The sequence below is a fragment of the Rissa tridactyla genome, chromosome 3, assembly GCF_028500815.1.
Source record: "Rissa tridactyla isolate bRisTri1 chromosome 3, bRisTri1.patW.cur.20221130, whole genome shotgun sequence".
Classification (NCBI taxonomy): Eukaryota; Metazoa; Chordata; class Aves; order Charadriiformes; family Laridae; genus Rissa; species Rissa tridactyla.
Genome location: NC_071468.1, coordinates 107,321,315 through 107,348,041, shown reverse-complemented (window position 1 = coordinate 107,348,041; position 26,727 = coordinate 107,321,315). Strand labels below are relative to the sequence as shown.

At 38.5% G+C, this 26,727-nt stretch overlaps 2 protein-coding genes across 14 annotated transcripts in view; one reads left to right on the top strand and one right to left on the bottom strand.

The window, feature by feature from the left end:
- Positions 1-6,947, bottom strand: part of TRAPPC12 (trafficking protein particle complex subunit 12) — a 51,787-nt gene extending 44,840 nt beyond the window's left edge. For 5 of the 6 annotated variants that reach the window (XR_008465249.1, XR_008465248.1, XM_054194147.1 and 2 more), the window contains exons 1-3: positions 6,867-6,947; positions 4,971-6,187; positions 421-537 (exon numbers count right to left, since the gene is read on the bottom strand). Coding sequence is in view for 4 of the 6 variants with exons in the window: in XM_054194147.1 (XP_054050122.1) it covers positions 421-537; positions 4,971-6,182 (1,329 nt within the window). In the remaining 2 variants the exon portion in view is untranslated. The remainder of the gene's footprint in view (positions 1-420; positions 538-4,970; positions 6,188-6,866) is intronic. The other variant, XM_054194151.1, reaches the window with a different exon arrangement.
- A 13-nt stretch (positions 6,948-6,960) lies between these two features.
- Positions 6,961-26,727, top strand: part of EIPR1 (EARP complex and GARP complex interacting protein 1) — a 105,777-nt gene continuing 86,010 nt past the window's right edge. For 5 of the 8 annotated variants that reach the window (XM_054194153.1, XM_054194152.1, XM_054194156.1 and 2 more), the window contains exons 1-3: positions 6,961-7,111; positions 16,364-16,447; positions 20,696-20,828. In XM_054194153.1, the coding sequence (XP_054050128.1) occupies positions 7,070-7,111; positions 16,364-16,447; positions 20,696-20,828 (259 nt within the window). In that variant the 5' untranslated portion in view covers positions 6,961-7,069. Of the gene's footprint in view, positions 7,112-16,347; positions 16,448-17,337; positions 17,566-20,695; positions 20,829-26,727 lie in introns of all 8 variants that reach the window. The other 3 variants (XM_054194157.1, XM_054194160.1, XM_054194159.1) reach the window with 3 other exon arrangements.

Sequence of the window (26,727 nt, the reverse complement as noted above, 5' to 3'; positions counted from 1 at the left end):
CTGCTTAGACACTGATGGGGACAAGATTTCTTAATAAGATTTCCGTCCGTTCCCCCCCCTCCAAACTCTCTAAGTGAAAATATAAATAACATATGCAGATAAACAAAAAAGCTATTAAAATCTGGTTTGCAACCATCTATATTACATAACAAGCAATAGCTGAGGAAATTCTCAGTAGCTTAAAATTACCTTTTTTTTAACTTTGCATATTAAAAAAAATGTTTACTGCATTGTTTAAAATACAACATCATTCCCACAAAAAACCACTGGACTTTGGCTAATAGTTTTGTAGGATCATGAACAGACTGATATGAAGGGTTGTGGTTCTTTTTTAGTTGCTCTTCACAGTCAATAGCTCCCAATTATCCTGAGGGAAGCATGGTATTTAATATATATTGAATTATGAAGATTGTTACTTACAATTAGCTGTTTCAAGCCTACAAATGACTGTTCCACAGAGTTGGCGTTTAAAACTTGTCTCTTCATTGCAGCTTGCTCCCCCAGGAAGCGAAGCATTAAGTCTTTCACTGCATCTCCCTTGGTGTTCATGGAACAGAAAAAGAAGAAACATAACAAGACACTTTTAAACATTATTTTAGCAAAATGAAATCTTGACTTAAAGCTGAGCAACACAGTTTTTCCCCTTTGAGAAACGCTTGTTTTCCAGTACTTTTTGTGTGGAATGAATATAAATGCATATATATTTACAGCATTTTAATGAAAACTTTTAGATTTACTTCATGTTATTTACTATATTCTTTTTTTCAATGTTCAGGTTTCAGTTAGCATAGAAACATTCAGGCTTACTTGCTTCTCAAATTATTGTCCTTCAAAGACCTTACAAAACACAGTAAGTTTTACAGATTTTTATAATGGATATTAATGTTGAAAGTTGCAATCTACTGACTGAAGATAAAATGTGCACAATTGGCTAGTCCTAAGTATGGACAGAAAATAAACTTTGAGAGATCATAAAGCCAAGTAAACAGCAACCCTTCAACAAGTATTCTTAATTTCAAAAGAATTAATTGCAGGAATCAGTCAGAGAAATTGGGTTATCTGAGCTCAGTAATTTGAAGACTTGAGACTAGTTGTGACAGAGACATTTGAAAGAGATTTCTAAAGTTTGACAAGATGAATTCTACATTTTATGACACAGAGCAGCTAAGAGGAAGAGTGCCCAAATCCAGGTTCTATTTGCAGCTTTGCTAGCAATAAACTGAATAACTGTATATGGCACCCTCTGTGCCTCAACTTCCCCTTCTAGTCTTTGCTCAACTATCAATTTCTTTGCCTTCCTGTCTGTTGGCTTCTGTGTAGAGAACCTCGTGGTTCTGTGTACTAGAAATTTTCAACAGGTAATCAGGAAATTCAAGCCTAACGTCAAGCAGCTATTGAAAAACTGTGGACCACACATTGGCAGATGTTTAAAACTGTGCTCCTACTGTCTGCACACTCTTCAGGTACCACATCTGCCAATAAAGTGTAGGACAGGGGGGGTAGTCCTAATCTTGCTGGGACTGTACACGTTACTGTATACAAGAGAATCCCCTACGGCATCAGAAGTTACCACGTGCCAAAAGCAGGTACAGAAATTATTTCTGTAAGATTTTTGCTAATCTTATGTTTTTAGAAATTTTAATCTCGAAAAGCAAACATCTAGAAAAAAAAAGAAAAATCATCAGCACTATATTAACAACATACTTATCTTTTTGTTTTTAAACAGAAAGCAATTTATAACCCACATTCATACAGAGTAAAGATCTGTCTGGTTCACCATCCTGTCAGTGAATAGCAAATGTCCACAGAAATGGCGTAAGAAACAGAATAAGCTCATACTGGTCTTTCCCCACTTAAAGCAGACAGAACTTCATGATCCACCTGTGTCAGGGGACATATATGCCTACCATTTTTAAACACCCACTGATAGATGTACCTCCTATGACATTTCTCTTGCACATTTTTCAATGTGTTTTTCTCAACAAAAGTACATCCAAGGGCAATGAATTCTACAACTTATACAGTTACATGGGCTGCAGAACAGTAACTGCTTTTGTTATGCTTATTACTCAACTGTTCCTTTGCAATAAAACCTTTTGCCTTAATTTCTTTATGAATTTTAGATCATTATTGCTCTTTTAAGTCAAAAGATCCTCTTCCTTTTAGCTACCACTCACAAGAGAGAACCTCTGCACTCCTCACCATCCCTCCTCTCTCTCCAATTTGTTTTAATTCCATTATATCTTTTCAGATCTGTGTTAACTAGAATGGTATGCAATATTTAAGACGTTAAAGCAGAAAGTGACTATGCAAAAATGTAAGCATACAAAGGAATATTTGCAAAAATCCCTCTAAAGGAATATCAAGAATAATCAAGAACTGAGGCAGGAAGCTGTTAGCACAGAAAGCAAGTTACAAAGCTTTCTGCCTAAAAAAAAAGGTGAGCTGCATAAAACACAGTAAAGCTTAGCTACGATAAAGATAACTGATATTAACTGTTTGCACTTTCCACATGGACAGTTATGGGAAATATATTTGTGTTTTCTGTCTAGTTTCTTGAGGAATGAGACTGCAACTACCGTTTCACTATATGGTAAATTTTTACCTCTAATGCTGTCACCTATCCTACAAATAAACCAGATTTTCACCTTTCAGACAGAATAGTTTGAAAGATTAGGAAAAGACTGTGTGCAAAATGACATAAATACAAAAGAATTTTTAATCCCCCCCCCCCAACAGTACTTTGGAGTAGGAAACATTACAAATGAATGTAATAAAGCAAAGGACATAATGACACCAAACAGTAACTGATGAAGAAAAGCATAATGGAAAGAGCATAAAAAGCAGTACTCCAACATGTTCCCACACTCAGAGAGCACAGGTACAGGTAATCTGTAACATATGCAATACAAGATAATTTAAAAATAATGTTTCTTGAATGATCAGCAAGAAGTACCACACAGCTGAAATCAAGAACATTTAGTGTTTTTCTTGGTGTGATTTATCCATTTAACTTCTAAGACAACACACTGGTAATAAGAACAAACACTTTATGAGTGAGCAGAGAAAAAAAGAAAGTACCGAGCTTCTCAAATATACATCATACAAAATTTCAGTCCTTCCCTGAAGCGCACTTACAGTTCACTGTAAATGCACTTTTCAACTAAGTTCTCTGTCAACTGCATGCAGTTTGGTTTAACATCTTGCATTAACATTTAGCATTAGCAAACTATTCATGCCAAGAGTTTAATGACCATTGTTAGAAGCTGATTTAACATTGAAAACGCCTCACACAATGTTTCAGTTAGCATTTCAAGTACTCTACAATTATAGTTTCAGTTACATACACAATTTGCAGTACTAGAAGCATATGGAACAATGACACCAAGCTAGGGGATGTCAGGTCAGTCAAGGCACACATTCAGGCCATTGAAAAGCAGTAACTGTAAGTGAGGAAAGTTGTATAAACATAAAGCACTCCAAAACTGTCCCTGCTGACATGCCTGTGTGACTGTTTATAAATTATAATCAATGAAGAAAGCAGCAGGAATCCCTTTTAATTGCACTGATGATTTTACATCAGGTCTTACCGTAGAAATACATCATGTGGATGATGCCATAACATCTCATTTTGTATTACGTACTAAATGGTAGATCTGCATATATGCCCAGATTCAGGGAATCATCAGCACACAATAGCCTTTAATCCTTGACTGGATTGAGGAAGGCGAGAGAGAATTATAGTGAAAAAGGAGGCCTACAATAAGGCTGTCATCCTTGGGGCCTGCGGAAGGGATCATTCCTTCTGTCCCTCCCATTAGCTGTCAGGAAAGAAATACTATACACTCTTCAATTACTCATCGAGGTTTAGGGGATTTTTTGGGAAAGATGGGAAGGACACTTCCATTTTTTTTTTTTTAGAAAGAGTGGAGAAGGAGTAGCTTCCTATTACAGTGTTTTCTTTCACGCTCACTATTGGGCTCTGTGATGCCAAACAAATGTTTTAAGATAAAGCTAACCCATGAAGTATGTCTAAAATTGGTATCATTTCTTGCTCATGACAGAAAACTAAGATTTGTCGATAATTCAGCTACAAATCTGCACCTGATTGACTCCAGAAACTTTTCTGATAGTTCCTGCAGATTGGGAAGTTACTCCAGAGACACAGATATGAAAGAGTACGATTAGCCTGTTTCAAGAAAAAAACTTCCATTATGATAGTTAGCCTTGGCTGAGCAGCCAGGATAAAATTCCTTCACAAGAAACAGTGAATAGATCCAAGTGAAATTTCTCAACTTCTGAAAAAACCCTTTATGCCTTCTCACTAGTTGGGAACTCTGATAGAAGAGAAGGAAATGAGATCCTTAAGGGAAAAGCATCAGTAGAAACCCATCTGAAGTTTTCCGTTTAAGTTTGGGATTATCCCTTCACAGTAGCTTGTTTGCTCCAGCACATTTTTCCTCCAGGTTATACCTTTCCACTGCTTAGAGAAGATACAAATGATGCAATTTCAGTCAGTGTTGATATTATTGACAGTACTGTGAACATCAGTGAAGTGTTATTTCCCACTTGGCTGTAACAGTGAATTCCACAAGCAAACAAAGCTTTCAGACTTTGTAATACAGCATACTGATTTTGCATATATTCCAAACATGAGCTTTATCTTACCAACTAGGAGGACCAGAGACAAACTACTTAAAAATACAAAAATACAACCAGCTTTGGATTCTGTGGAAACTGTGAACACTGGTTTTCAACATACACGACAAATTTCACTATGAACAGAACAGATCTGGTTTTAGCCCCTTCACGTACAAGTAGGCAGCAACATTAAATTTTCTAATAAGGACTGAAGTAATACACAGAAGGTGACTATCAGCAACAATATGAACCAGTATGATTACTGTACAGCTCTTATACAGTATTTCTAAAATATATTCATACACTGAGATACAATCATAGACTCTTACCTGGATATTATCAAATTTTAATCCAGGCATGGTGAGATTCTCTTTATCTATGAACACGGTGCTGTATTGTTGTGTGGCAACTGAAATTAGAACATTTCTGGTTTCCTCACTAGGAAGCCAAGCATCATTTCTTCTATCTAGTTCACTCATATTTAAAGCTGTGGCAAACGGGTCATCACTCCCAGCAAAAACAGCTTGGATTTGTGAGAATGGCTTGGGGGACTGAGTTATTTCTAGAGACGATGAAGCACCACCTGCTTCAGGCCTCCCATTTTGCACAGAGAAAGTAGGGTTAGATGAAGCACAAGAACTGTCTCCACCATTAGACAGGGAGGACATTTGTTCTGGAACTGCAGAGCTTGCATTGGGATTACTAACAGAAATAAAATTGGATGTGGTAAATGAATCAAAAAAATCAGAGGCTAAAGTATTAGTGTTAACGCTATCACCGAAGAACTTGCTTAAACTAGGACTTGGTTGAACCATCTGTGGATTAGACTTCATTGGTGTCTCAATTATACTACTAAAACTGGGAGATTTTACCATCTGAGGCTCAAAACCGTCAGGTAGGAACAGCTGTTGCTGGGTATTAACATTGTTTGCTTGGCTGAAGATGGTACACACAGGAATAGGCTCAGGCTCTGAAGACGGTTTGCTAGTATTGGGTGATGATATCTGGTCCTCAGGCTTGCTTTCATCAATATTATTTGGTTTTGTTTCAACAGGAATGTTGTTTCCCAACTTTGGTTCCTCCTTCACTGCTTCCTGAATTAATTCTTCCTTTAAAGATGCCTGATCATCTGTTCCAATCTCAGAAATGTCTTTGGGGGTTTCTTCATGTTCAGTTTCACTCTCATTACTTAAAAACTCCTCTTTATCCACTTCTGCTTGTGTTTTTTGATTATCTTTAGCTTCCATTTGTTCTACAATCTCCTGGAGACAACCAAGTTCACCTGTGTCATCTTCACTGTTGTTTGGAGAATCTGAAATAATGACACTCTCCATCATTTGTTCATTAAGTTTATCTACAAAATTATTTGAATCTTCTGACACGGTTTCATTCCCTTCAGACTCAAATTCATCTCCACCAAGATCGATAGTTTCCTCATGAAAGAGAATTTCTTCCTGAGCTTTCTGTTGAACTATGTCTCCTCTGTCGTTTTCATCCGAGGTGCTCTTCGTGTCCTTAGCATTACTTTCATTATTCTCCATGGTAGCTGAAGAGGGAAAAATCCCACCAAAACAAGTATTAGTTTTATTACTTAGGTATTCCTCAGGTGTCACCCCGAAGCCCCTAAGTACCATAAAAATACTGAAATTCTTGCTTTAAAAGTATAGTAATTTCACCATTTCACATCTTTCATTTAACATCTACCCACAGAATAAATTAATTCCTAAAACAGTCTTCTCTGTCCTTTTTTCACGTCACAAAAATACTGGGACTGACGAGCAAATACCTCCCACCAAACGAAGACAAAACGGTATTTGCTGTTCCACTCGCAAGGCCAGCTCGGTCCCCGTTTAAGGACGGGACAGGGCAGGGCGGTTGACAGCTGTCACCAGCGGGGGGTGCCCAGCCCGGGGCCGCCCGCGCAGGGTGCGGGCCGCCACCGCCGCTTCCGCCACCCGCCCCGGGCTCCCGGAGAGCGGCCCTGCCTCCGCCACCACCGCGGGGTCCCCGCGGCCCTGACCGCCCTGCGGCGGGGGTGGGCGCGGCCTTCCTCACAGCCTCCGCCCGGCGCAGCCCGGGGGGGTCCGCCGCCCCCTCTCCCTCAGGGCCGAGGCCCCGAGGCTGCCTCAGCACCCGGGCGCCCCTCAGACAGCACAGCAACCGCGCCAGCCGCCCTCCCCTTGGCTCTTCTTCCCCTCCGCCCCGCTCGCCTCCCCTCCCCTCACCTCACCTCCGCGCCCGACGACGACACCCCAGCTCCGCCACCGCGCCGAGCGCCGCTCCCCACCGCGCCTGCGCCGCGGGCCGGGGCGGGCAGCAGCGCGCCTGCGCAGACGCACCTCCCGGAAGCGGCGAGCGACGGGCAGCGCCGAGGGCCAGAAAGGCTGGCGGTGCAGGGGGGTGCGCCGCACCGTGTGGGGGGCCAGCTATGGAGGACGATGCGCCGGTGATCTATGGGCTGGAGTTCCAGGTGGGTGCAGGGGGAAACGGAAGGAGGGCTGGCGGGTGACGGTCCTACCTGTGGGGAGGCGGCGGCTGCGGGGCTGGGGGTGTGGTGGGTAGGGGAGTGCCGGGGCGGGCTGAGGGGCCCGCTGTCGGGGAGACCGGCGGCCCCTCAGCCGGTACCGGTGGCACCGCTGACTCTTGGTGGTTCTTGGCACCTGCCCGGTGGTGGTGGGCCTTTTTAAAGCGGCTGAGCCGGGGGCAGGAGTTGGTCCCTGTTCCAAAACTTGCTGTTTCCAGGGCCGCTGCGGGGGCAGGGGCCGAAGGCGGGGGTCGCTCCCCTCACAGCCGTGGGCAGCTCGGCCGGTGGAATCCTGCTTTGTCACCCGTCCCTGGCCCACCTCTGGAGAGGTCTTTGTCCTGCTCTGGGGTGGCAGGAGAATACGGACAGACTCAAAGAGATTCTTCTAGTTGTTTGTTCCTTTTTAGATTTTTTTTTTTTTAAAAAAAAAAAGCTTCTGTGAGGCGAGGGCATGAAATGGTTTCTGATGAGTTGCAAATCTTAGTTCGTTCTACCCAACTGTAAAGCTACTTTACTGCGTTCAGTTTTGGGCCCCTCGCTACAAGAGGGACATTGAGGTGTTGGAGCGTGTCCAGAGAAGGGCTACAAAGCTGGTGAGGGGTCTGGAGAACAAACCTTATGAAGAACGACTGAGGGAGCTGGGGTTGTTTAGCCTGGAGAAGAGGAGGCTGAGGGGAGACCTTATCACCCTCTACAACTACCTGAAAGGAGGTTGTAGAGAGATGGGGGCTGACCTCTTCTCCCTGGTGACAAGTGATAGGATGAGGGGAAACGGGTTTAAGTTACGTCAGGGGAGGTTTAGATTGGATATTAGGAAACATTTTTTCACTGAAAGGGTTATTAAACATTGGAATAGACTGCTCAGGGAGGTGGTGGATTCACCATCCCTGGAGGTGTTTAAAAAAAGGGTAGATGGGGCACTTAAGGACATGGTTTAGAAGTGGCTTTTGTCAGGGTAGGCTAAAGGTTGGACTCGATGATCTTAAAGGTCCCTTCCAACCTCAACAATTCTATGATTCTATGATGTTTGTGGGGTCTCTTGCTGTGGGTTCCATGCGTGTGCATTTGTTCCATTGGACAAATCTGTCCATAATATTGGTGTTCATGGCTACATGGAGATGGGACTGCTGTTGGACCATCTAACTTAGGATCTTATTGATCATCTTAATAGAGCAATGCAGGTCTTTCAGTTAATAAAGTTTCTACAAGTTCTGGGAGAATAACCACCTAGGTATGGGTGAGAGAGACCCTAAAATATGGAACCATTCTATGATTTGTTCCCACAGTAAGGGAACAGCTGTTACGTGTTCTCTTTGGCAACAGCTGGTTTATCATCGTTGCCATTATAGCAGTAATAGGAGGCGCTGTGTTTCATCTGCAGCTCACAGAGCAATGTTTTCATCATGTGTGTTAATATAAATATGTACGCATGCACTTTCTCTTTTAGTCACCTTTACCAAAGTGCTCATAGAAAGTAATATACGAAGGTTCTTTCTAGCAGGTTTTGGTGTCCTGGCTACTGAGTTGTATGCTCTGTAATACTGACTATACCAATAGATCTCCTTAGCAAATTGTATACTTGGTTTTTCTCTTGTATAGGAGGTAGTGTGTAGTATTCATCTTTACTAAATGTTAAATCTACTGAAGTCTGATAATATGCTATAATTTTGTGATTGGCTAGAGGTGGTTGTAGCTCCTACTTCAAAATTAATAAACTTATATTCTATTCTGCAAAAGAGATTTAAGTATAAATCCTTTACTTAATAAATTCTATTATATATGACCTACTAGAAAGAAACTATAAGTCTTCAAGAACTTTGGAAAGCAAGTCTGTGTGTTGTCTGGGACCCCCATGGATCTGTGTCCCCCGACCTCCCCAAATCATGCATCTCCTACAGACCTCTTCTCTTTTCCTGCAAAGTGTGTAACAGAGCTGTCTGGTGGGAGGATAAAGCAAAAGTGCTAAGAGAGTGGCTGTAATCCAAGGGAATTACAGTTAATACAGATCATTTATAGAGAAAGTGGGGAAAGAAAGGATGGTTTATGGCTAAGTCGGAAAAGGAGCATAGAGATGAAGGTTCTATTTCTGATCTCCATTAACTACCAGTGTGGCTTTAAAACTAATTGCATGTCTGTGCTTTCTGAAAAAGGCTCAGGTGGAGACATTTAAACCTAAAACTGGTATGCTTTTTCCAACTTGCGTCTCCAGGTCTAGTAAGAAAGATTATTATTCTTTTTAAGCATGGCTTCTTCTGTGTTGCTAGATAGTAATGGCTAGCTGCATCATCACAACTGCTTTTTTCCAGTGTGTATCAGAAGCACTGTGACTGAAAGCATCTCTTCAGACAAATTTTTCAGCCTGGCTTAAACAATTTTGTTGGTGTTTCTTATGTTTGGATTTTGGGTTTTTTTTCGTTATTTCCAATCTTTACTTCAGCTCTATGTCAAGCTTCTTCAAAGTTGAGATATGAAAGGATAAAGTATTTAAAAAGAGGGAGGGATCTTCTTACTCTTGTTACGAATAAAAATTATATGTCACAAAACCGTGACATCTAGAAGCTACATGAGGGATTGCAGACTAAGAAGCTACATGTGGCTCCAGTAGTCAGTAAGAACCTGTCTGTGGCCATTGCCAGAGAAAACATACTTGTGCAGATATGCCTTCCATCTGACCCAATGTGGCCAGGCCCAACATAAAGCTGATTCCTCCTAGGGTGCTATCCACCTGCTAACTTAAAATGATTTCTGCACAATTTATGTTAATTTTCATGTGTAAAATGTGTTTTGATATAACAGCATAAGTAACGTAACTTAGAATAATAAACAAATACATATTACTCTTTTTGAATCCAGTTTTCATCAAAAAAAGGCTTAGCGTAACAGGGAAGTCTCACTTAGACGAACCACATCGCTCACAGTTCTAACACATGAGAATGGAAATTAAAGATACAAACCCTGAACCTTTATACAGCCATGTATGATTGCTTAGCATGTGTAACTGCTGTGCAAAAAGTTTTACCTTGTAACAGTGAGAAATGGTTTGGGGATTTTTTTTTTTAGCTGGGGTTGGGGGGAGGGGAGTTAAACATCTAACAGCAAAACAAGATTAAAACTAATGATGAAGTCAGTTTTCTGCATGATTAGTTAATGTTTTGACCTGATCAGTTCCCCTGTTTTACTAGACATCTGTAACTCTTTCTGCTGTTTATAAAGTTCATATAACCCAAAAACTGTAGTTTCCCAGGGTGGGTTTTTTATCTCTTCAGTGTGTCTGTGAGCCATATGAACATTGTAGAGACATACGAAATATGTGTGAATTTTAGGATGAGTGATTCTTTTTGTGACTTTTTTTAAAGACAATATCCCACCATAGTTGCTCTGATCATCCAACTCTAGTGAAAATGAGAAAATTACAGGGGAACAGGTGGTGAGTGAAAATGCGAGATGCTGCTTGAGGACCGAGTGGTGTGACTGTGGATCATGATGATGGATACAGGGAAGCAGCAGTAACTGCACAATATTTCAATACTACAAGGTTGTTCTTCTAAAAGGAACCTTGATAGGCTTCACCAGTATCCTGAATTATGAGAATGTGGTAAGTGGGGTCCCAAGGGTACTGCTAAGTGCTATTTTTTGTCAGTGAAATTACATACTTCTTGCTTGTCCAGTGTAGAGTTGACCTATGTTTATTATCTAACCTGGAGGATACAGTATGTTTACCCTGTGTTGAATAAGGCTTCATTTTCAAGTATTCACAATTTTCCTTATCCCATTCTTTGAGTGTTTGAACAGTGATGTTCTGAGTAGGTGTATAAGCACTACTGAATGCCTGGAAAATGTCTGGAAATACTGTACTGGCTTTAGTTTAAGGTTGACTGGATGATGCTTATACCCCTGGAAAAGAAGTGTATGGAGGGGTGCTTTCCAGAAGAGGTGTTTGGCTCAGTTGCAGTGCCAACTGTGATTCTTGAGGGGACAGCCTACATCTTGCTTGTTTAAAAGCATGTAGAAGCTAGCCAGCATCATAGGGGGAAGGAGGAGGAATATTGCTTGTTCCAGAGTGTGATAATTATGGAGCATGTGTTTGGCATATTTAATGGATTTTGGGGATACCACAATACTGAGCTGAAATTCAGCCAAATACTCCTGAATGCCAGATATCCCTACTGCATGTTACATGTCAAAAATACACAGATTCGCAAGGGAGAAGCATAAGGAGCAAGAGGGAAGGACAGCAGAAAGCCTGCTAGCTGACTGCAGGGCCGTACTACACAAGGGCAACTCCAGCTGCACCCTGAGATGGGGTCTGGCTGAAGCAGGCTTAAAAAAAGTGCACTAATGCTTTGTCGGAGTTTTAGTGCATTGTGGTCCTGTTGTTCTTATTGAATAAGCAATACTTGGCCCATACTGTATTGTCAGTTAGCTATTAAGAGGTTTTATGAATCTGAACAGAGACTATTGATTTTTAGGACTTTCTTGCGTGTTTTCAAGAGTAAGACGAAACTTTCCATAAAGCCAAATGTATTTCTTATTCTAAGAGTCTTAAAACAGTGCAAAATACCAACTGAAATAGATCGGTCTCAGCTCTCATATGACATGTATATATGTATAATATCAGTATGTATTGAGAATACCTCGATTGACCTACCTTTGATCAAGTAGAAGGCAGGTGAAGATTTATTAGGAGGAGGGAAAAAAGGGGACTTTATCGGATGATGTGTCCCCCTTGTGCAGTATTTGGGGAAACCTCTGCTGCCTCAGCCTCAGCTGTGCTCTGAGTATGGGAGTGGAGCAAGTGTGGATGCTCTAGCTCCTACTGGCCCTGGAGCTCTCATCTTCACTGGGAGAGCTTTTCTGGTCTCTTGTACGATAAGAGAGAATGGTCTAAACAGAATGAAGGGTATAATTTTGATATCGCTTTAAAGATGGTTTTGGAGGATTTATTTTGAAAATTTAATCAGTTCAAGAAACTGCATGATAATGTCTTAGTGAAATTCCTAGTTTTTGTCTTGGTCCTCTGTCTAGTCTAAGATTACTTGCCCCATAAGTTCCAATCCTGTATATTTTAATCCAGGCTGAGTGTCTATTCTCTCACTTGTTTTCCTATCTGTCTCTCTCTTCAGGATCCTTCTTGAGAGCAGCATTTCAGTTGGGATGAGTTCTTGTGGAACTTCAATCTAACATACTGTTAGCTTTAAAGTTCTACTAGGGGGAAAAAATTGCTAAGTGGCAAAACACTCTGAAATAATCCCCCAAAGATCCTCATAATACATGAAGTGGATTAGACGGAAACTGTCTTTTAGGACCCTCAAGCAATTAGCAGGATCTTCGTAATGTTAGGTATAGTACAGACTAAAGTCAAAATGAAAACACAGTTATATGAACTTGAAGGAACTATTAAAAGATGATTGTTACCATTATGGTAACATGGTAAATGAACAGTGACAGTGTGAAAGTGGGATTTCTAAGGATGATTGTGTGATGCAAGGTTTTGTGTGAGGGTTGTTTTTGTTACTGTGAGGGTTTACAGAATCTGTCAGTCTTTGGAATAGGGTCAGGGCACTAAATACGTTAGTGGTGGGAATTCTTGTGCTGCGAAAGACCTGGAGAAAGCAGCTGTCTGAGAGCACTAAAGGGCACCTGGGCATGTGTGCTGCCAGCCTCTTCACTCATAGAGTCACTGCAGCTTATTACAGTTGATGATAGAGGGTATCTACTGTGGTGGGAAGAAGAAGGCTGTCCTACCTAAGTAAAAATCAAAGTGTACCTACTTGGAAACTGAAATTATGCCAGAAGGCAGAAATAATACTCATGACACTATCAGCCCAGGGCTTCTCTAGGGGTGGGGAAAAAAACCTTGTATTTTGCCTCCAGAATGAGGCATCAGCAAAGCCAGTCCTTTTCCCCTTCCCTTCTCTGTTCCCACCCTCCCAAGTAGCAGTATACTATTTCTGGTTTTAAGCATAAGCAGATGGTCAAATAACTTGAAATTCTGCTTTGGAGACTGCAAGCCAAATACCGTATCCTTTACATTTTGTATTGCAAGTTCACTGCTTGTTAGTACAGATTGATTGTATGAATTTCAACTGACATGTGGGTTGTAGAAATTCTTTTGATTGTATTACACTTAATGCAAATATTCAAATGTTGGGGTCAGTGTATGTTTTCTTGTTTGCTGATACCAAACCAGTGCAATGCATCAGCAAGACAAAATATGTATTGAAGGAGTACTGATCCTTTTTTCTTTGCCCGTTAATGCCCTAAGTAGTAAAAGTCTAATTAAAAAAGAGATTTTGTGTATTTGACTGGTATTTCAAAAGACATGGAGAAAGGAAAGTTTCAGGAGAACTTATGAACAAAGTGTGAGATTCTGTGCATTATGGTTGCATAAAGCACTTTGAACCAACCTTCTTTATCTTTTTGAGGTTTGTAATTGTGTTCCTCTGGATCATCTCTTGCTGTTGTCAAGGTCCCTTCTCTCTGCAGGCTCTGTTCTATTTCTTTCTCTCAGAGGTTTTTATTATTCTGCAGATGGTCTAAATTGTCACAGTAAGATAGAAGGTGGTCTTTGCCCAGCATCACACAGAGCTTGGTGTAGACATAGGCATGATGCCAGGTCTCCAGTTAGTTGTTCCTGCATTCTGGTACAATGATTGCTGTTTCTTCTGCTTTGTCTTTATATTGCTATTGGCCACACTTGTATTCTAGGTTTTTGCATGCCCTTTGCATTGCATAAATAAACGTCTATTATATCTAGTAGCTGCAGTCATGAGGCGGGAGGCTTTTGTGAAGGATGTTATTTGCAACCTGCTCTGACACATTACAGTACAAGATGACAAACTTAAAGCACTCTTCTTGATTTCGACAGCACTCCAAAGTCAGTTATGTTGTTCTTCACAAGGGTTAGTCAGTGTCTTCATAGCCTGTTGAAATAACTTCTGTTTCTCTAAACGTAACTCAAAATAGACAAAATTAGACATATCTTTGTGCAGGAGACAACTAACAGTCCATTGTACTGTTATTTCTATCATGAATCAGATCTTCCTGATTTATGAACGCTTGATGATTTTGAACCTTGTATTCTGTGGATATTGTAGTTTTTTATGACAGAGAATAAACAGTAGTGTGTTTCTTGTTGTGAAATATGTTTAAATATTTTTCTTGGGCTTTTTTTTTCTTTTTTTTTCTGCAAAATGGGAAATAACTTTAAAATATTTTAAAGAAGGGATAGAGTAACATGCATTGACATAATTTTATTTTGGGCACTTTGTGTCTAACCTAATGCATTTTTGAAAGCAGCACTATAAGACTTACTCAAAAGGCTTTAAAAGGGGTAAAAACCCCTTTATTTCTTTATTTTATTGAAGGCCCTGGAGGTCTCTTCTTCTGTTTGACTTATAGAAACAAGAGAAGCTTGCTTGATTGAAAGAGATACATAGCTGTTGTCTTATTTCTAGTGTTTTCTTCAAAATAATTGAAAGCATATCTGAAATGAAAAGGAGCTCTTGCCAAAGATCTGCAAATGTAAATTCTGTTCAAGACAAAAGAAAAGCTTTTCTGCAATCTTCTCAGTGAACTTTAGTTGTTTCTGTCAATCAGAAGCACTGTCTAGGCTTGTTGTAGGTAAGTGCTGCATAAATAGGAGAGTACAAACAAATCAGGATGGATTCACACTGATCTCTGATCTGCATTTGAGTATGTTTTGAACACAAACTACTCACTGAATCATGTTCTCTAGTGTTGGTTTTTTTTATATAAATGTTATGCTACTAGCCTATACTTACCAAACTCATTGCATTTTTTAACTTCCTATGTTCAATCTTAAGCAAAATATTACATTGTCTAATTCACACATTTCAGATGCAAGATAAGAAGTATCTGCTCTGTACAAGTTCAGAGCTTATTCTGAAAAATTAGTTGGTTTTTATTGTTACTGCCAGACAAGGGCTTGGATTGCTTTGCCGTATTTAAGAAAAATCAAATCTCTTCAAGCTGCTATTCTAGAATTAAATTGTTCTAAATTTATGTATTGTGATATAATGGATTTCAAATATTCCCTTCCAAGCTTGTAGTCTTCTTTCTCATATTAATTTTAAAATAAGTTTCAAACAGGACTATATTGAAGACAAATGTTCCTGAATCCAGAATGTAATCATTAGCTAGCTGCACAGCAGGGTAGCATGCTAGTAGGAAGGGCCATTCAACTGTTACCTGTAATTCTTCTGAAGTATTTGCTTGCAATACAGGCTTTAATGTCTGAAGAGATCTGAACTATTTTATGCCAAATAGGATGTGTATTGTAAAGGTTTCGTTTTCTGTTTTGACAAAAAATTCATATTGAACAATATTATTAGGGTATCTTTTGCATGGAAAGTAGTGGATATTCCTCACAGTTAGCTTAGAATTGCTAAAAGTGCCTTTGAGTGTTAGTTTACCTCCCACTTATTCAAAATTAGCCAAGAGAGTCTGCACTAATGACTACTGCAAACTAGCAATTGTGGGTTTAGTTCAAGCTATACTTTATTCTTCAATGTCTCCCATGGCCCTTAACTGTTTCGTTTTGCTTCTTCCAAGACTGTGGTTGGTGCAAGTTGAAGAAGCAACCCGGAGAGCCTAGCGTTCGCATTAACGATAATACAACAAAATGATAAGATTATGACAAAATTTCAATAGGTTATTAACAAATTATTTCTCCTATCATTCAGGCAATTCTTGTCTCTAGTGGCCTGGTGTGGAAAAAAAAGAGTTTGGTTTTTAACTTTCTTCTCAACTTGGTGGTTAATGGCAAGAAAAAGAATTCAGTGTTATGCGAGCATCTTTAGTCTGAAAATTTCTGCAATAACATCGTCTTTCTTGGATATTGTAGCTAATGTATTTAAGAATTGTCCACTGTTCTAAGGAGTTTTTTTCAGTTGGTAAAGGAGAATTAGTTTGGAAGAACTGCTATAATATTGAATGTTATCACTGTTACAATGAAGGCCAGATAATGTATTTAGCACCTGTGTGTTCCACGCACCTCACAAATGTGAGAAACTGCACTAAAAATGTATTAAGCAAAATAGACATAAAGGCAGGAAAGTCTGCAGATTGTAAGAATGTAATGCTTAAAATGAGAATTGATATGTAAGCTTCAAGATTTTTGCTGAAATTAATCAATTGTATTAATTGGGCGTTTCTAATAGCTTTCTTCTTCCCTAGGCACGAGCTTTAACACCTCAGACAGCAGAAACGGATGCAATAAGATTTTTGGTTGGAACGCAGTCTCTTAGATATGATAATCAGGTAATTTTTCTGTACAATGTCAGATATAACTTTTTTCCTCTTTTTTTAAACATTATTCCAATATTATTCCTCGTCCTTTTTCCCCCCTGTTGAATTTGAACTTCTGTGAGTAGAATGTAAAGGTGTCAGTAAGAAATGTAGGTGAAAAACTCTGTGTGTTTTCTGAAAATTAAATTACTCTTCTAAATTGTATGACTAAATCAGATTGGTTTAGTAAAGGAACTGCCATATTTTTGTTAATTTATATCTGTAGATTCTCTGGAGCATCTTTAAACCACAGGGATGCAAAGTAAACCAAAAGTCTTTAAGCCTTGATTGCCTCTAATGGGACTCTGGCTACGCGCACAGTTCTGTGTATGTGAAGCTTCATAAACTGGATTTTTCATTATTAATTGTTGGCAATCAGCTGTGTCCTTTCTGATGATAAGTTTAACAATTTAAACTAAAATTTGAGTGACTCTTGTGGCTCAATTTCTATTGGACTGTCTCTTCTGCAGATAAGAGTACAGTACTTTTAGTTGCACAGCAATTTTGTTTTGTGTGACTAAATTTCAGTAAATACCTTCATACTGAAAGAAGATCTTGAGGCCAGAAGAACTGGAAAGCTGTACTAAGTGCAGGTGGTAAGGCTTTGGTAGCAGGGGTGTTGCAGTGGTGGCATCTGTGAGAAGTCAGGGGTTGCCTGTGCCAGACATGGCTGGCTCCAGTGAGCCTGCCACAGGACACAGCTGAGCCAGTCAGCCTGGTGGCACCTCTGAAAATATTTAAGAAAGGTGAGAAAATGCTGGCTGGAAAGAGGAGGAGGGAACAAAGACTGAGAAACAGCAGAGGAAATGACAGAGGTTAAGACCAATGTCAGGAGGAACAGAAAATGCTCTGTGCTTGAGCAGGTATCCACTGCAGCCTGTGGAGCACCTGTGCCAGAGCAGGCAGATGTTCCTGAGGGAACCATGGCCCATGAAGACCCCACACTGGAACAGAGGAAGAGAGATGGAAACAGCATCGGAGGGAAAACGCTATGTGCTGACCATAACCACCACGGCCCCACACCCTGCTGTGCCCCTTGAAGGGGGTTGGAGGAGTCTGGAGTGAAGTTAAGACTGGGAAAGGTGGGAGAGGTGCTGGTTTAAAATTTGTCTTTTCTTTCCACTACGCAAAAAAGTAATTACATTTTTATTTTAATTGGCAACAAATGAGTTAATTTTACCCAAGTCAAGCCTGTTTGGCCTGCAACAGTAATTAGTAAGCGATCTCCCTGTCCTTAGCCCATGAGCTTTCTCATTCCTATTCTTTCTGTTTCCTCCCCCTCCCCTGCTTGAGGAGAGCAAGTGGCTAGGTGGGAGTCTGGCTGTTAACCAAGACCCGCCACAGAAGCCCCTAGAATGGATACAGTCACTGTGCTGAAACTGGTCTGTAATGGACCGCAGAAACCAAACTCAGAACCATAGCTCTGGGAGATGTGACCTGTCAATTTCCACTGAGGTTTTGAGTTTGTTACTCAATGGCAATACTGGATGAGGCTCAAGGAAAAAAATATTCAAAGGCATAAGGGGGATGGAGCATTCCATTTTGTTACATTTCAGGTAATACCTGAGGCCAGTAACAAAAAAGTGGCAAACCCAAACTTAGTTAAGAATAAATACACACAATTATATTTTTGATTGTGCTGTCTTGGATTTCTTTAGACATTTGTTTATTATGTGGTTTTCTACTGTGATTTCTATGTGTGTTTTTTTTTTTTTTTTACATCTTGGTTCAACTAATTTAATCCTGATACAAAATTGTAGTTGGATAACGATTGTCACTTATCAGTTGATATCCAGCAGATCTTCAATAATTTAAATGTTCTGTTTTAGTAAGTTGATTGGGCATATACTACGAGTTTTAGAAATATTTACATATATTTCAGCTCTATTGAGTATGCTTTTCTTTTTCTGATAAATAACATTAATAATAGAAATGCAGGACACTTCCTAGGGTATTAACAAATGTTTGGGAGTTATTGGCCTTTAGCTGTGCCTCAGGCCATCAGCTCCTCTCAGCTACTTGCTAATCCCCATGAAGTGCTCTAGGCCGCAACTCATTATTGCTTCATTCAGCACTAGGTTCTCTAGATTTGCTTAAAAACTTTTTTAGTTACCTAACCTAACTTACGAGCTGGCTTGCAACCTCTAGTGCTTGACAAAGCACTGCACAGTGAGAGGTTTCTTAAGCAGCACCATGATTTCTTCCCTTCTGGTCATGGACAGGTATAGTGCAAATGAAAGAGCAGTAGTTGTACAGCTGACACAGTAGCTTCTGCCTCATTAAAGTTTATTGCTGTATGAAGCAATTTAGGCATTCACAGGAGATCTGGTGAAAATATTTTGCTATTAATACTGGTATTTAAAAGCAAAGGAAAATGTTTGTAAGATTTTATATTCTGTCAATATTTGACATTTTAACGGTGTTGCAGTACTTGGCATTTGGTCCTCATAACTTGCTGGAAATTGTTTAAGTAGTTTCTCTTTGATGCACAGTGTTCTACACAGCATAGTTTTGTAACTTCTGTCCTCAGTACTTTCCTTGTTAAACTGGGGCTTTCTATACTGTTCTTAGTTTGATGCATTGTCATTTATTCTTTTCTCATCTCTCTCATTCTCATAACTCTTCAAGTTATTTTCAGTCGTGCGTTTTAGAACCTAAAAGACTTCATGGTTTACTGTATTGCATGGCATTGTATAGGCACAAAGCAGGGCATTGGGCGAACTAAAACACTTCTCCTGTCTCAGCTGCCCATGAGTGCCTGATAGAAGAAAATCAATTATGGAGATTGCATAATTGAAGAAAAAGAGATATTTTGTGTTGAAATGGGTTAGTATAAGTCTCCCTTCCTTAGTAATTTCCTTTGCAATTAGTAATTCCTGCAGATTTTGAGGAGAACTAAATAGGTATTTGTTTTCATTCAAATCTCACTACTTTTTCCTCAGTACTTAAACTTGTGTTCAGTGGGAATGTTTCCTCGTGTAATTAAAGCAGGTCAGTAACTCATTTGTTTAGTTACTGGTAATAAAACTGGTCACTTCTAACAAGATGTCTTCTACAAGGATCATGTTCCACAAGAGTTATGATGACATGTATCATTAACCGTTCCACTGCAGTCATGTTGAGAAAGTTCTCTGTGTGGACTTAGCTTACTTACACGTACCATTTTCTATATCCTCATTGATGGTATCCCTATGCTGCACTAACTAATTTTCTGTAATACTTTGTAGCGAAGATGTGTGCAGTGATTTGGTAGTTAATTCAGTAGACTTAATTCATTATGATAGGATATCTTTAGGTTTTTTCTTTTCATTGTTCACCCAACTTTGCTAACGAATTGTTAATGAGGATACAGTTCTCTAAAAATTGTGGATCTTCTAGAATGTATTTGTTCACTGTTGTGCTTAGGGGAATTAGCCCCATGAGTAAAATTAGTTTTGTATGTTGTGCCAGGCTAGGATCTTTCTCAATTTCTTCGATTTATGAGGCAACTATAGTAAAACAACTAACTAAAAAAAGGGAGGAAAAATGAGAGTAATGAAGACCTATTTAAAAATGAACCCACAACAAACAAAAATCGAAAACACAAAAAGCAAATCTAGCTGTATGTCATTTAAAAATCTTTTCTATGTATTTAAACATTATTGGTTTTCTTAATCTTTCAGTTCAACTTTTTTTCCCCACATAGTATAAAAAGTATTAAAAATTTATAATTGGTACAGATATGCGAGTGCTGAACTCTCAAAGTTTCTTAATGAGGTTTAGAGTATTTGTTTCAAATGAGAGTCATTTCCCTCTCTCCCCTCCTGTCTTCATAGGATGTTTGAATTCGATGATGTGGATACAGAATTAGTGCAGACATTTAGACTAAGGATTGTAGTGTTGTTATTTCTGTTTATTGCTGTAAGAAGTGTTGAATTGCAATGCGAGTGACTGACTTACTATTAGCCACAAAATGAAAAATGAAAACCTTCAAGCTTTAAGTTGCAAAAATGAGAAGAATAAACATGGTATTTCCTCAAAACAGGGAAATGGCTTGTATTTTTCTAGACAGGTATATCCTGCATGAAATCAATGATGTACTAAATTGTTAGTATAACAATTAATTAAAGTAGATATCGGTTATAAAATTCTCATTAAATTGTCCTGTGCAGTCTTCGTGTATAATTAAGACCCACAGGAAAACATTTGAAACCCTAATGTTCTCTTTTATTGTATTTGCAGATTCACATCATAGATTTTGATGATGAAAACAACATTATAAACAAAAACGTTCTCCTTCATCAAGTGGGTGAAATTTGGCACATTAGTACCAGTCCTGCAGATAAAGGTGTACTAGCAACCTGCTACAATAAAAGTGAGTCCTTTCTAACCATGATAAACTTGTTTAAGTGTTTCAATATTTTTTGAATGTGCAAAGATTGAACATCTAGCTGTGTATAAACACTTTAAATTGGAATTGTCAACACAAGCATTTTTCAAAAATGTGCCTTTACCTGTACCTCATTTGTCTCATATCCTTAGGTCATTTTGGTTAGAAGTCTACTTTTGCATTCATGTCAAGAAAAGCAGCAAAATAAAAGTATTGCTTGCCTGATTAATGCAAAGCATGGCAAATAAAATATATTCCTGTTATTTTAGGCTTCATTCTTTTTATTGTTTTATATGTTTGCTTTTGAAAGTGGAAGTAAATGTCTTTCGAAACAGCATCATGTCAGCATCAAGCTCTCTTTAAAATTGCAGCTGAAGTTTATATACAATGTTATTTGTCATATGTTTAATGCAGATATGAGCACAGAGTAAGTTCTTATCTAAATATCTCATCAGAAACAGTAGTAACGTTCCTTGTGTAACCTGACACTAAGTGTACAGCCATTGAGATTAAGGAGCTCCGCTTTTCCTAGGCGAGGCAGGTGTGAAGACTTTCTGTCATGAGGCTTGAAAAATCCACTTGCGTTACTTGGGGAAGGGAGTACTTTTTCTCTCTGTCAAGGAAGAAATCTCTGCTGTCAATTGGTATAAATATTATTTCTTCTAGTAAATATTAGACCATTCTTTCAGGAAATACAATCCAATATAAGAATAAGGCAGTGAGTTTCAGACTTCTTGCGTCTGTGGACAGCTGCAGAGATGTGAATTTCTGCTGCTCAATCTTGTGGCTATGTTAGAGAGAAGGCTCCGGGGTTGCTCGGTTCTCCTAGATCTTTTGGATTGAAATGAAAGTGCTAAAATTTGAATTTCTTTCCCAAATCTTAAGTGAATCTTTTAAAGGCAATTATAGAAGATAAGTAGAGTAATAAAGAGCTTTTCCTTTTTTCTAAACTGAAAATGATTGTGGGTACTTTGACTGAGAGAGTACTGAAATGGTATTGGCCTGTTTTTTGATTACTTTTTACTCTCTGGTTGACTTGCTGGATTTAAATTCCTCACCTTGCCAGTGATCCATGGAGAAAATGAGAAATCAGTAATCAGTCCTGAAATTCTGAAGTCATCTTAGTAATTTTCTAGCTAGTTGCAGAGGAGAATCTGAGAAAGTTGTCTGAAGTCTCGTGTAAAGAAAACCGAAACAAGTTTCTTTCTCTAGCATTTATGAGTTGATTGCAATTTTTTTTTCCTTAAAGAATATTGTGCTGTGTGGAATAGCATGAAACATTTTAAAGAATTTACCTCTCTTTCCCTACATAAGCTGTCTTGCATCACCTTGTTGTTCAGTTATCAAGTCCAGTATTTCATGTATGTAATGTACCATTTAATGCTAACCAGTTTTAATTTATTCAATTTGTATCTATTTTTGAGCTCAAGTATTGTTCTAGAAAGTATGGTGAAACCAAATAATTTTATACTCTTTTCTCAAAAAGGCCTATATTTAAGTTTTATGTTCCTTATAGCACATTATAGAAATTCCTTATAGCAATAGGCATATTAATTGAAAATTTTCTTTGGGAGAGAGCTTATTGAGATTTCTGGAATTGAGCTTCTGTCCAAACACTCTTAACTTCTTGATTTCCATTATTGGACCTATTAATTCATATGCATGTTTTCTTTTCCAGCTTCTTTATGTTCTACATTTAGCTTACTCATTTTCTGAAGATTAAGCTTTATTGTTTGTACTTCATGCATCTTCATTTAGAATCATCAGCCATAAACTTTCTGCAGAAAACAAGATTGGATTCTTAAATGATTATTGATGACTCTAAATAGCAACGTATAGAACAGAAAGCACACAGCATGGGGTTCTAATGATAAGGAATACTGAGTTTAGCAGGCAACTTATTTCAAGTAGTAATGCAACCAAATTAAGCAATCAAAACCTTTAAAGCTCTTATGTATTGCATTTATTTAGTTATTTTAAAAAGACTCTTAACTATTTTCCTCATTGAAGTACCAGTCAAATGAGATGATGCTGTCAGGAAGTCGTAGGTATTTTGACCATCTCTTGTGTCAGAGCCCAGTACTTCTGGCAAATCTGGACTGTTGTTGAAACTGGGAGATTGAAGAAATGTGATGTGTGTTAATTATTAATAGCTATTTTTGAAGTCGCTTAAATAAGTGGTGAAATATGGCATTGAGGAAAAGTGGAATCATGTACGTTTTGCATTTCATAGCTCATTGAAGTAAGCTAATGGAATAGGATGAAGCACTCAAAAAAAAAAAAAAAATCAAAACCCACACAACAAAAAAAACAACTTTGAAATTTCCTCTTTTATATTGGGAGAGATGCTGAGTCTTCTTTTACTTTCTCACACTTACAGATAGTTAGCATAACCAAGATATGAATAAGGTCTTATGTTACTTCATGGGGAAAAAAAAAAAAAAGTAGTAGGTGCAAAAAAAAAAAAGAGCACTTTTTTCACAGCTCTCCTGTTCTGTGTGTTTTGTCTGAGAGAAGTATGCCTTTCAAATAGGAATAATGTATATAATAGGGTTTGTAATAATGGTTGAATTGAAAGAGTAATACTGTGTATCTACTTTGAAGAGAGATTTTGAGTCTCGATTAACTTTTTAAAAGCATTTTGCAGCTACTAATACAGAAAAAATATTGATTCCTGAATAATTTGTTTGATTGGTTTAGTGCTTCTGTCGTCTGGATTTGCTATTCTTCAAACCACAGGTTAATTTTTTTTCTAGAGATGACTTATGCAAGATACAAGATTTCTTTTTAAACATACTTTCCCCAGCTTTTAGCTACTCTTCCTTTTTTTTAATTGCATATTTTAAAATACAGTGAAAAATCTTTCTGCAGTATCCAGTTGATATCATCCCCTGTAATGTTATGGAGACATTCAAACTCTTTTTTACTTAATTAACTACTTGACAGTTAATACTACTGCCTCAAAAAGTCAGAGATGATGCTAGCAGTCTTGCTATATGTTTCGAAATACAAGGGATCTGATGTTATTTGCTTCTGTTTTTCTCTTTTAGGGATAAAAGCAAAATAAAGTAATACGCAAAGATTTCTGTTAATTTCTGATGAGTGCTAAGAATTGCATGAGGGAGAAGGATACTCATATTCATGCTGGTAACAGTAGGTTATTTGTGGGGTCGAGAATCAAGTGGAAAGTTGTAAGCCCTCTGTGTGTGTTTGAGAAGGATGCTGATGTAATTGTGTTTGGAAGTTTTTACTGTTCTGGTTGATGGAGGCCTTGAATTGATGTAGGGACTCTTAAAAGTTGAAAGATGTTCATGGATGGGGAAGTTCCTATGTTTGTATTTTTAATTCTTTTTTTTTTTTTTTTTTTATTTCTTCCAAGAAGGCATTTTAGCTACTTCTGGGCATGATGATTTGGGATTTTACATATCTGAAGCTGTTTTTCAGGTGTGTGGATATGTATATACATATGGGGGGTTTTTCCCCTTGATGTATATACAGTGTCTGCTTGCAAAGTCATAGTTATAAGGCTTTTTTTCCTGAATCATACAAGTAGGAAACATCCTTCAAAAGGAGTAATAATCATGTAGAATCAGTTTGCCCCTGTAACTCTCTGGGGGATTTACAAATTATTATTTTTTCCTGCTTTGTGGATATGTGGAATCTTTTTATTTGTCTTTAACACATATAAGTGAAAGAGGCATAAGGAGGTAGAACTTCAAATGCAGGTTATTATTATTGGTACAGCTATTGAAGAGGAAAGTCATGTGTTCGTGAGTCATAATGGTAAGGCTTCCATGTCAGTGAAAATTAATTTCCTTTTGTCCACTTGAATTTTTTTTCAAGGGCTGACTTCTGATAAACTCAGGGGTTTTTTTCCCCATAAATAGCTAAACTTGCAAGTGACCACAATCCAGTCGTCATTTTGAGATGAGCTTTTATTTTTGAGAAACTCTAGGCAAGATCTGTCAAAAGTGCCTGTTGTGGTTTAACACCAGCTGGAAACTAGAACCCTGCAGCTGCTCACTTGCCCCCCTAAAGTTGGGATGGGGGAGAGAATCAGAAGAGTAAAAGTGAGAAAAAACTCATAGGTTGAGATAAAGACAGTTTAAAGACAGAAAAGCGACACAAGCAAAGCAAAACAAGGAATTTATTCACTGCTTCCCATGGGCAGGCAGGTGTTCAGCCATCTCCAGACGAGCAGGGCTCCATCATGCCTGAGGATTACTTGGGAAGACAAACATCACCACTCTGAATGTTTCCCCCCTTCCTCCTCTTTCCACCAGCTTTATATACTGAGCATGATGTCACATGGTACAGAATATCGCTTGGGTCAACTGGGGTCAGCTGTGTCTCCTCCCAACTTCTTGTGCCCTCCCAGCCCCTGCTGGTGGGGCCGTGTGAGGAGCAGAAAAGGCCTTGACTGCTTAGCAGCAATCAAACCCACCAGTGTGCTATCAACACCATTTATTGGTCCAAATCCAAGACATAGCACTACACCAGTTGCTAGCAAGAAAGTTAACTCCATCCCAACTGAAACCATGACAGTGTCAAATACAGTGTATTTCAACAATTGGAAACAGACTCTCTGTTCTTATTTTTGGCTGACAGGTCAAATAAGAGCTACTGCCTGAACGAGTCAAAGGCCATCATAATATTTACTACTTACTGGCATATTGATTCTTCAATCTCTTTAAATTTTTATGCTTTCAAGAACAGTAACTTCCCTAAAAGGTAATGTAAGGTGGTTTAGATAACTTTCTTTTTCTCTGTGACTTCTTGAGAACTTTAAATTTTTGCTGAATATGCAGTGTGGGAACCATGTTCTCTAAAGAACAAAGTTAATTAAAATCCTGCTCTGTATTCTTTTGTTCAAGATATTTTACTAGTATCGTTATATAAGTAGGCTTTAAAAAGGAAAAAAACCCACTTCCTTTCTTAAGCTAAAACTCAGGAAAACTCTTCTTGTTAGCATCTATACTTAATACTTCGATTTCTGGTTTTTGGCATTGCATCATTGTTAAAGCCTTGTATCTTTTCATTCTGGATGGTGATATTAACAAGAATAATACTGGTTCAAATAGCATTGGGACAAATACATCTTTGCATATTAACCGTAAATTCCATTTTCTAGGCTATTTTGTCTTAATATAAAGACAAAATTGTGCAACAGTTTTTCCACCCCTTCTCGTGCATACACGGTAAAAATACTGATTTACAAAAATTGCATAATTGCAAAGGGAAAATTCATTCTGCTCAGTTCCTGTCTCAACTATAGTGGTCCCCCTTCTCGCCAATGATGGATGTATCACTTAAGGAATTTTATACTATTATTACTGATGTTACAGGAAGATAATTTTTATTATCAAGTGATAGGCTTACCAGTTATGTTTATTCTTGCCTAACTTTCAGCAAAGATCAGAAATTTACTATGCTGGGAACATAAGACTTGCCTGTACTAGACACTTCTAATGTACACAGCGTTTTCTCAGAGGTGATGTGGTTTTTCTGCTTTTTGTCATTTGCCACCTTTGCCATTAAAAATTGCTTTTCCCATCTTCAGATGGTAGTCCGGATGTAGCCAAATTATGATAAAACTTTAAATGTTTTTTTTTTTGGTAAAATGTTAAAACCGATTTAGTAACAGGTAACACTTCATAAGATTAATTTTGAATCTCCATTTTAATAAATAAATTTGACTTCGTAGGGGTTTCTAAAAAAACTTTACGGTGGTGGAGGGGGATATACCAGCGCAGCAACCTGTGAACCTAGAGGCTTTCCCATGTTTTAGTAACATAATTGGATTCTTGAGATCCATGTTTTAAAACAAATAAATAAATAAACCTGACGCATGAGCTACCTATTTCAGGCAGTCATTACACTGTGA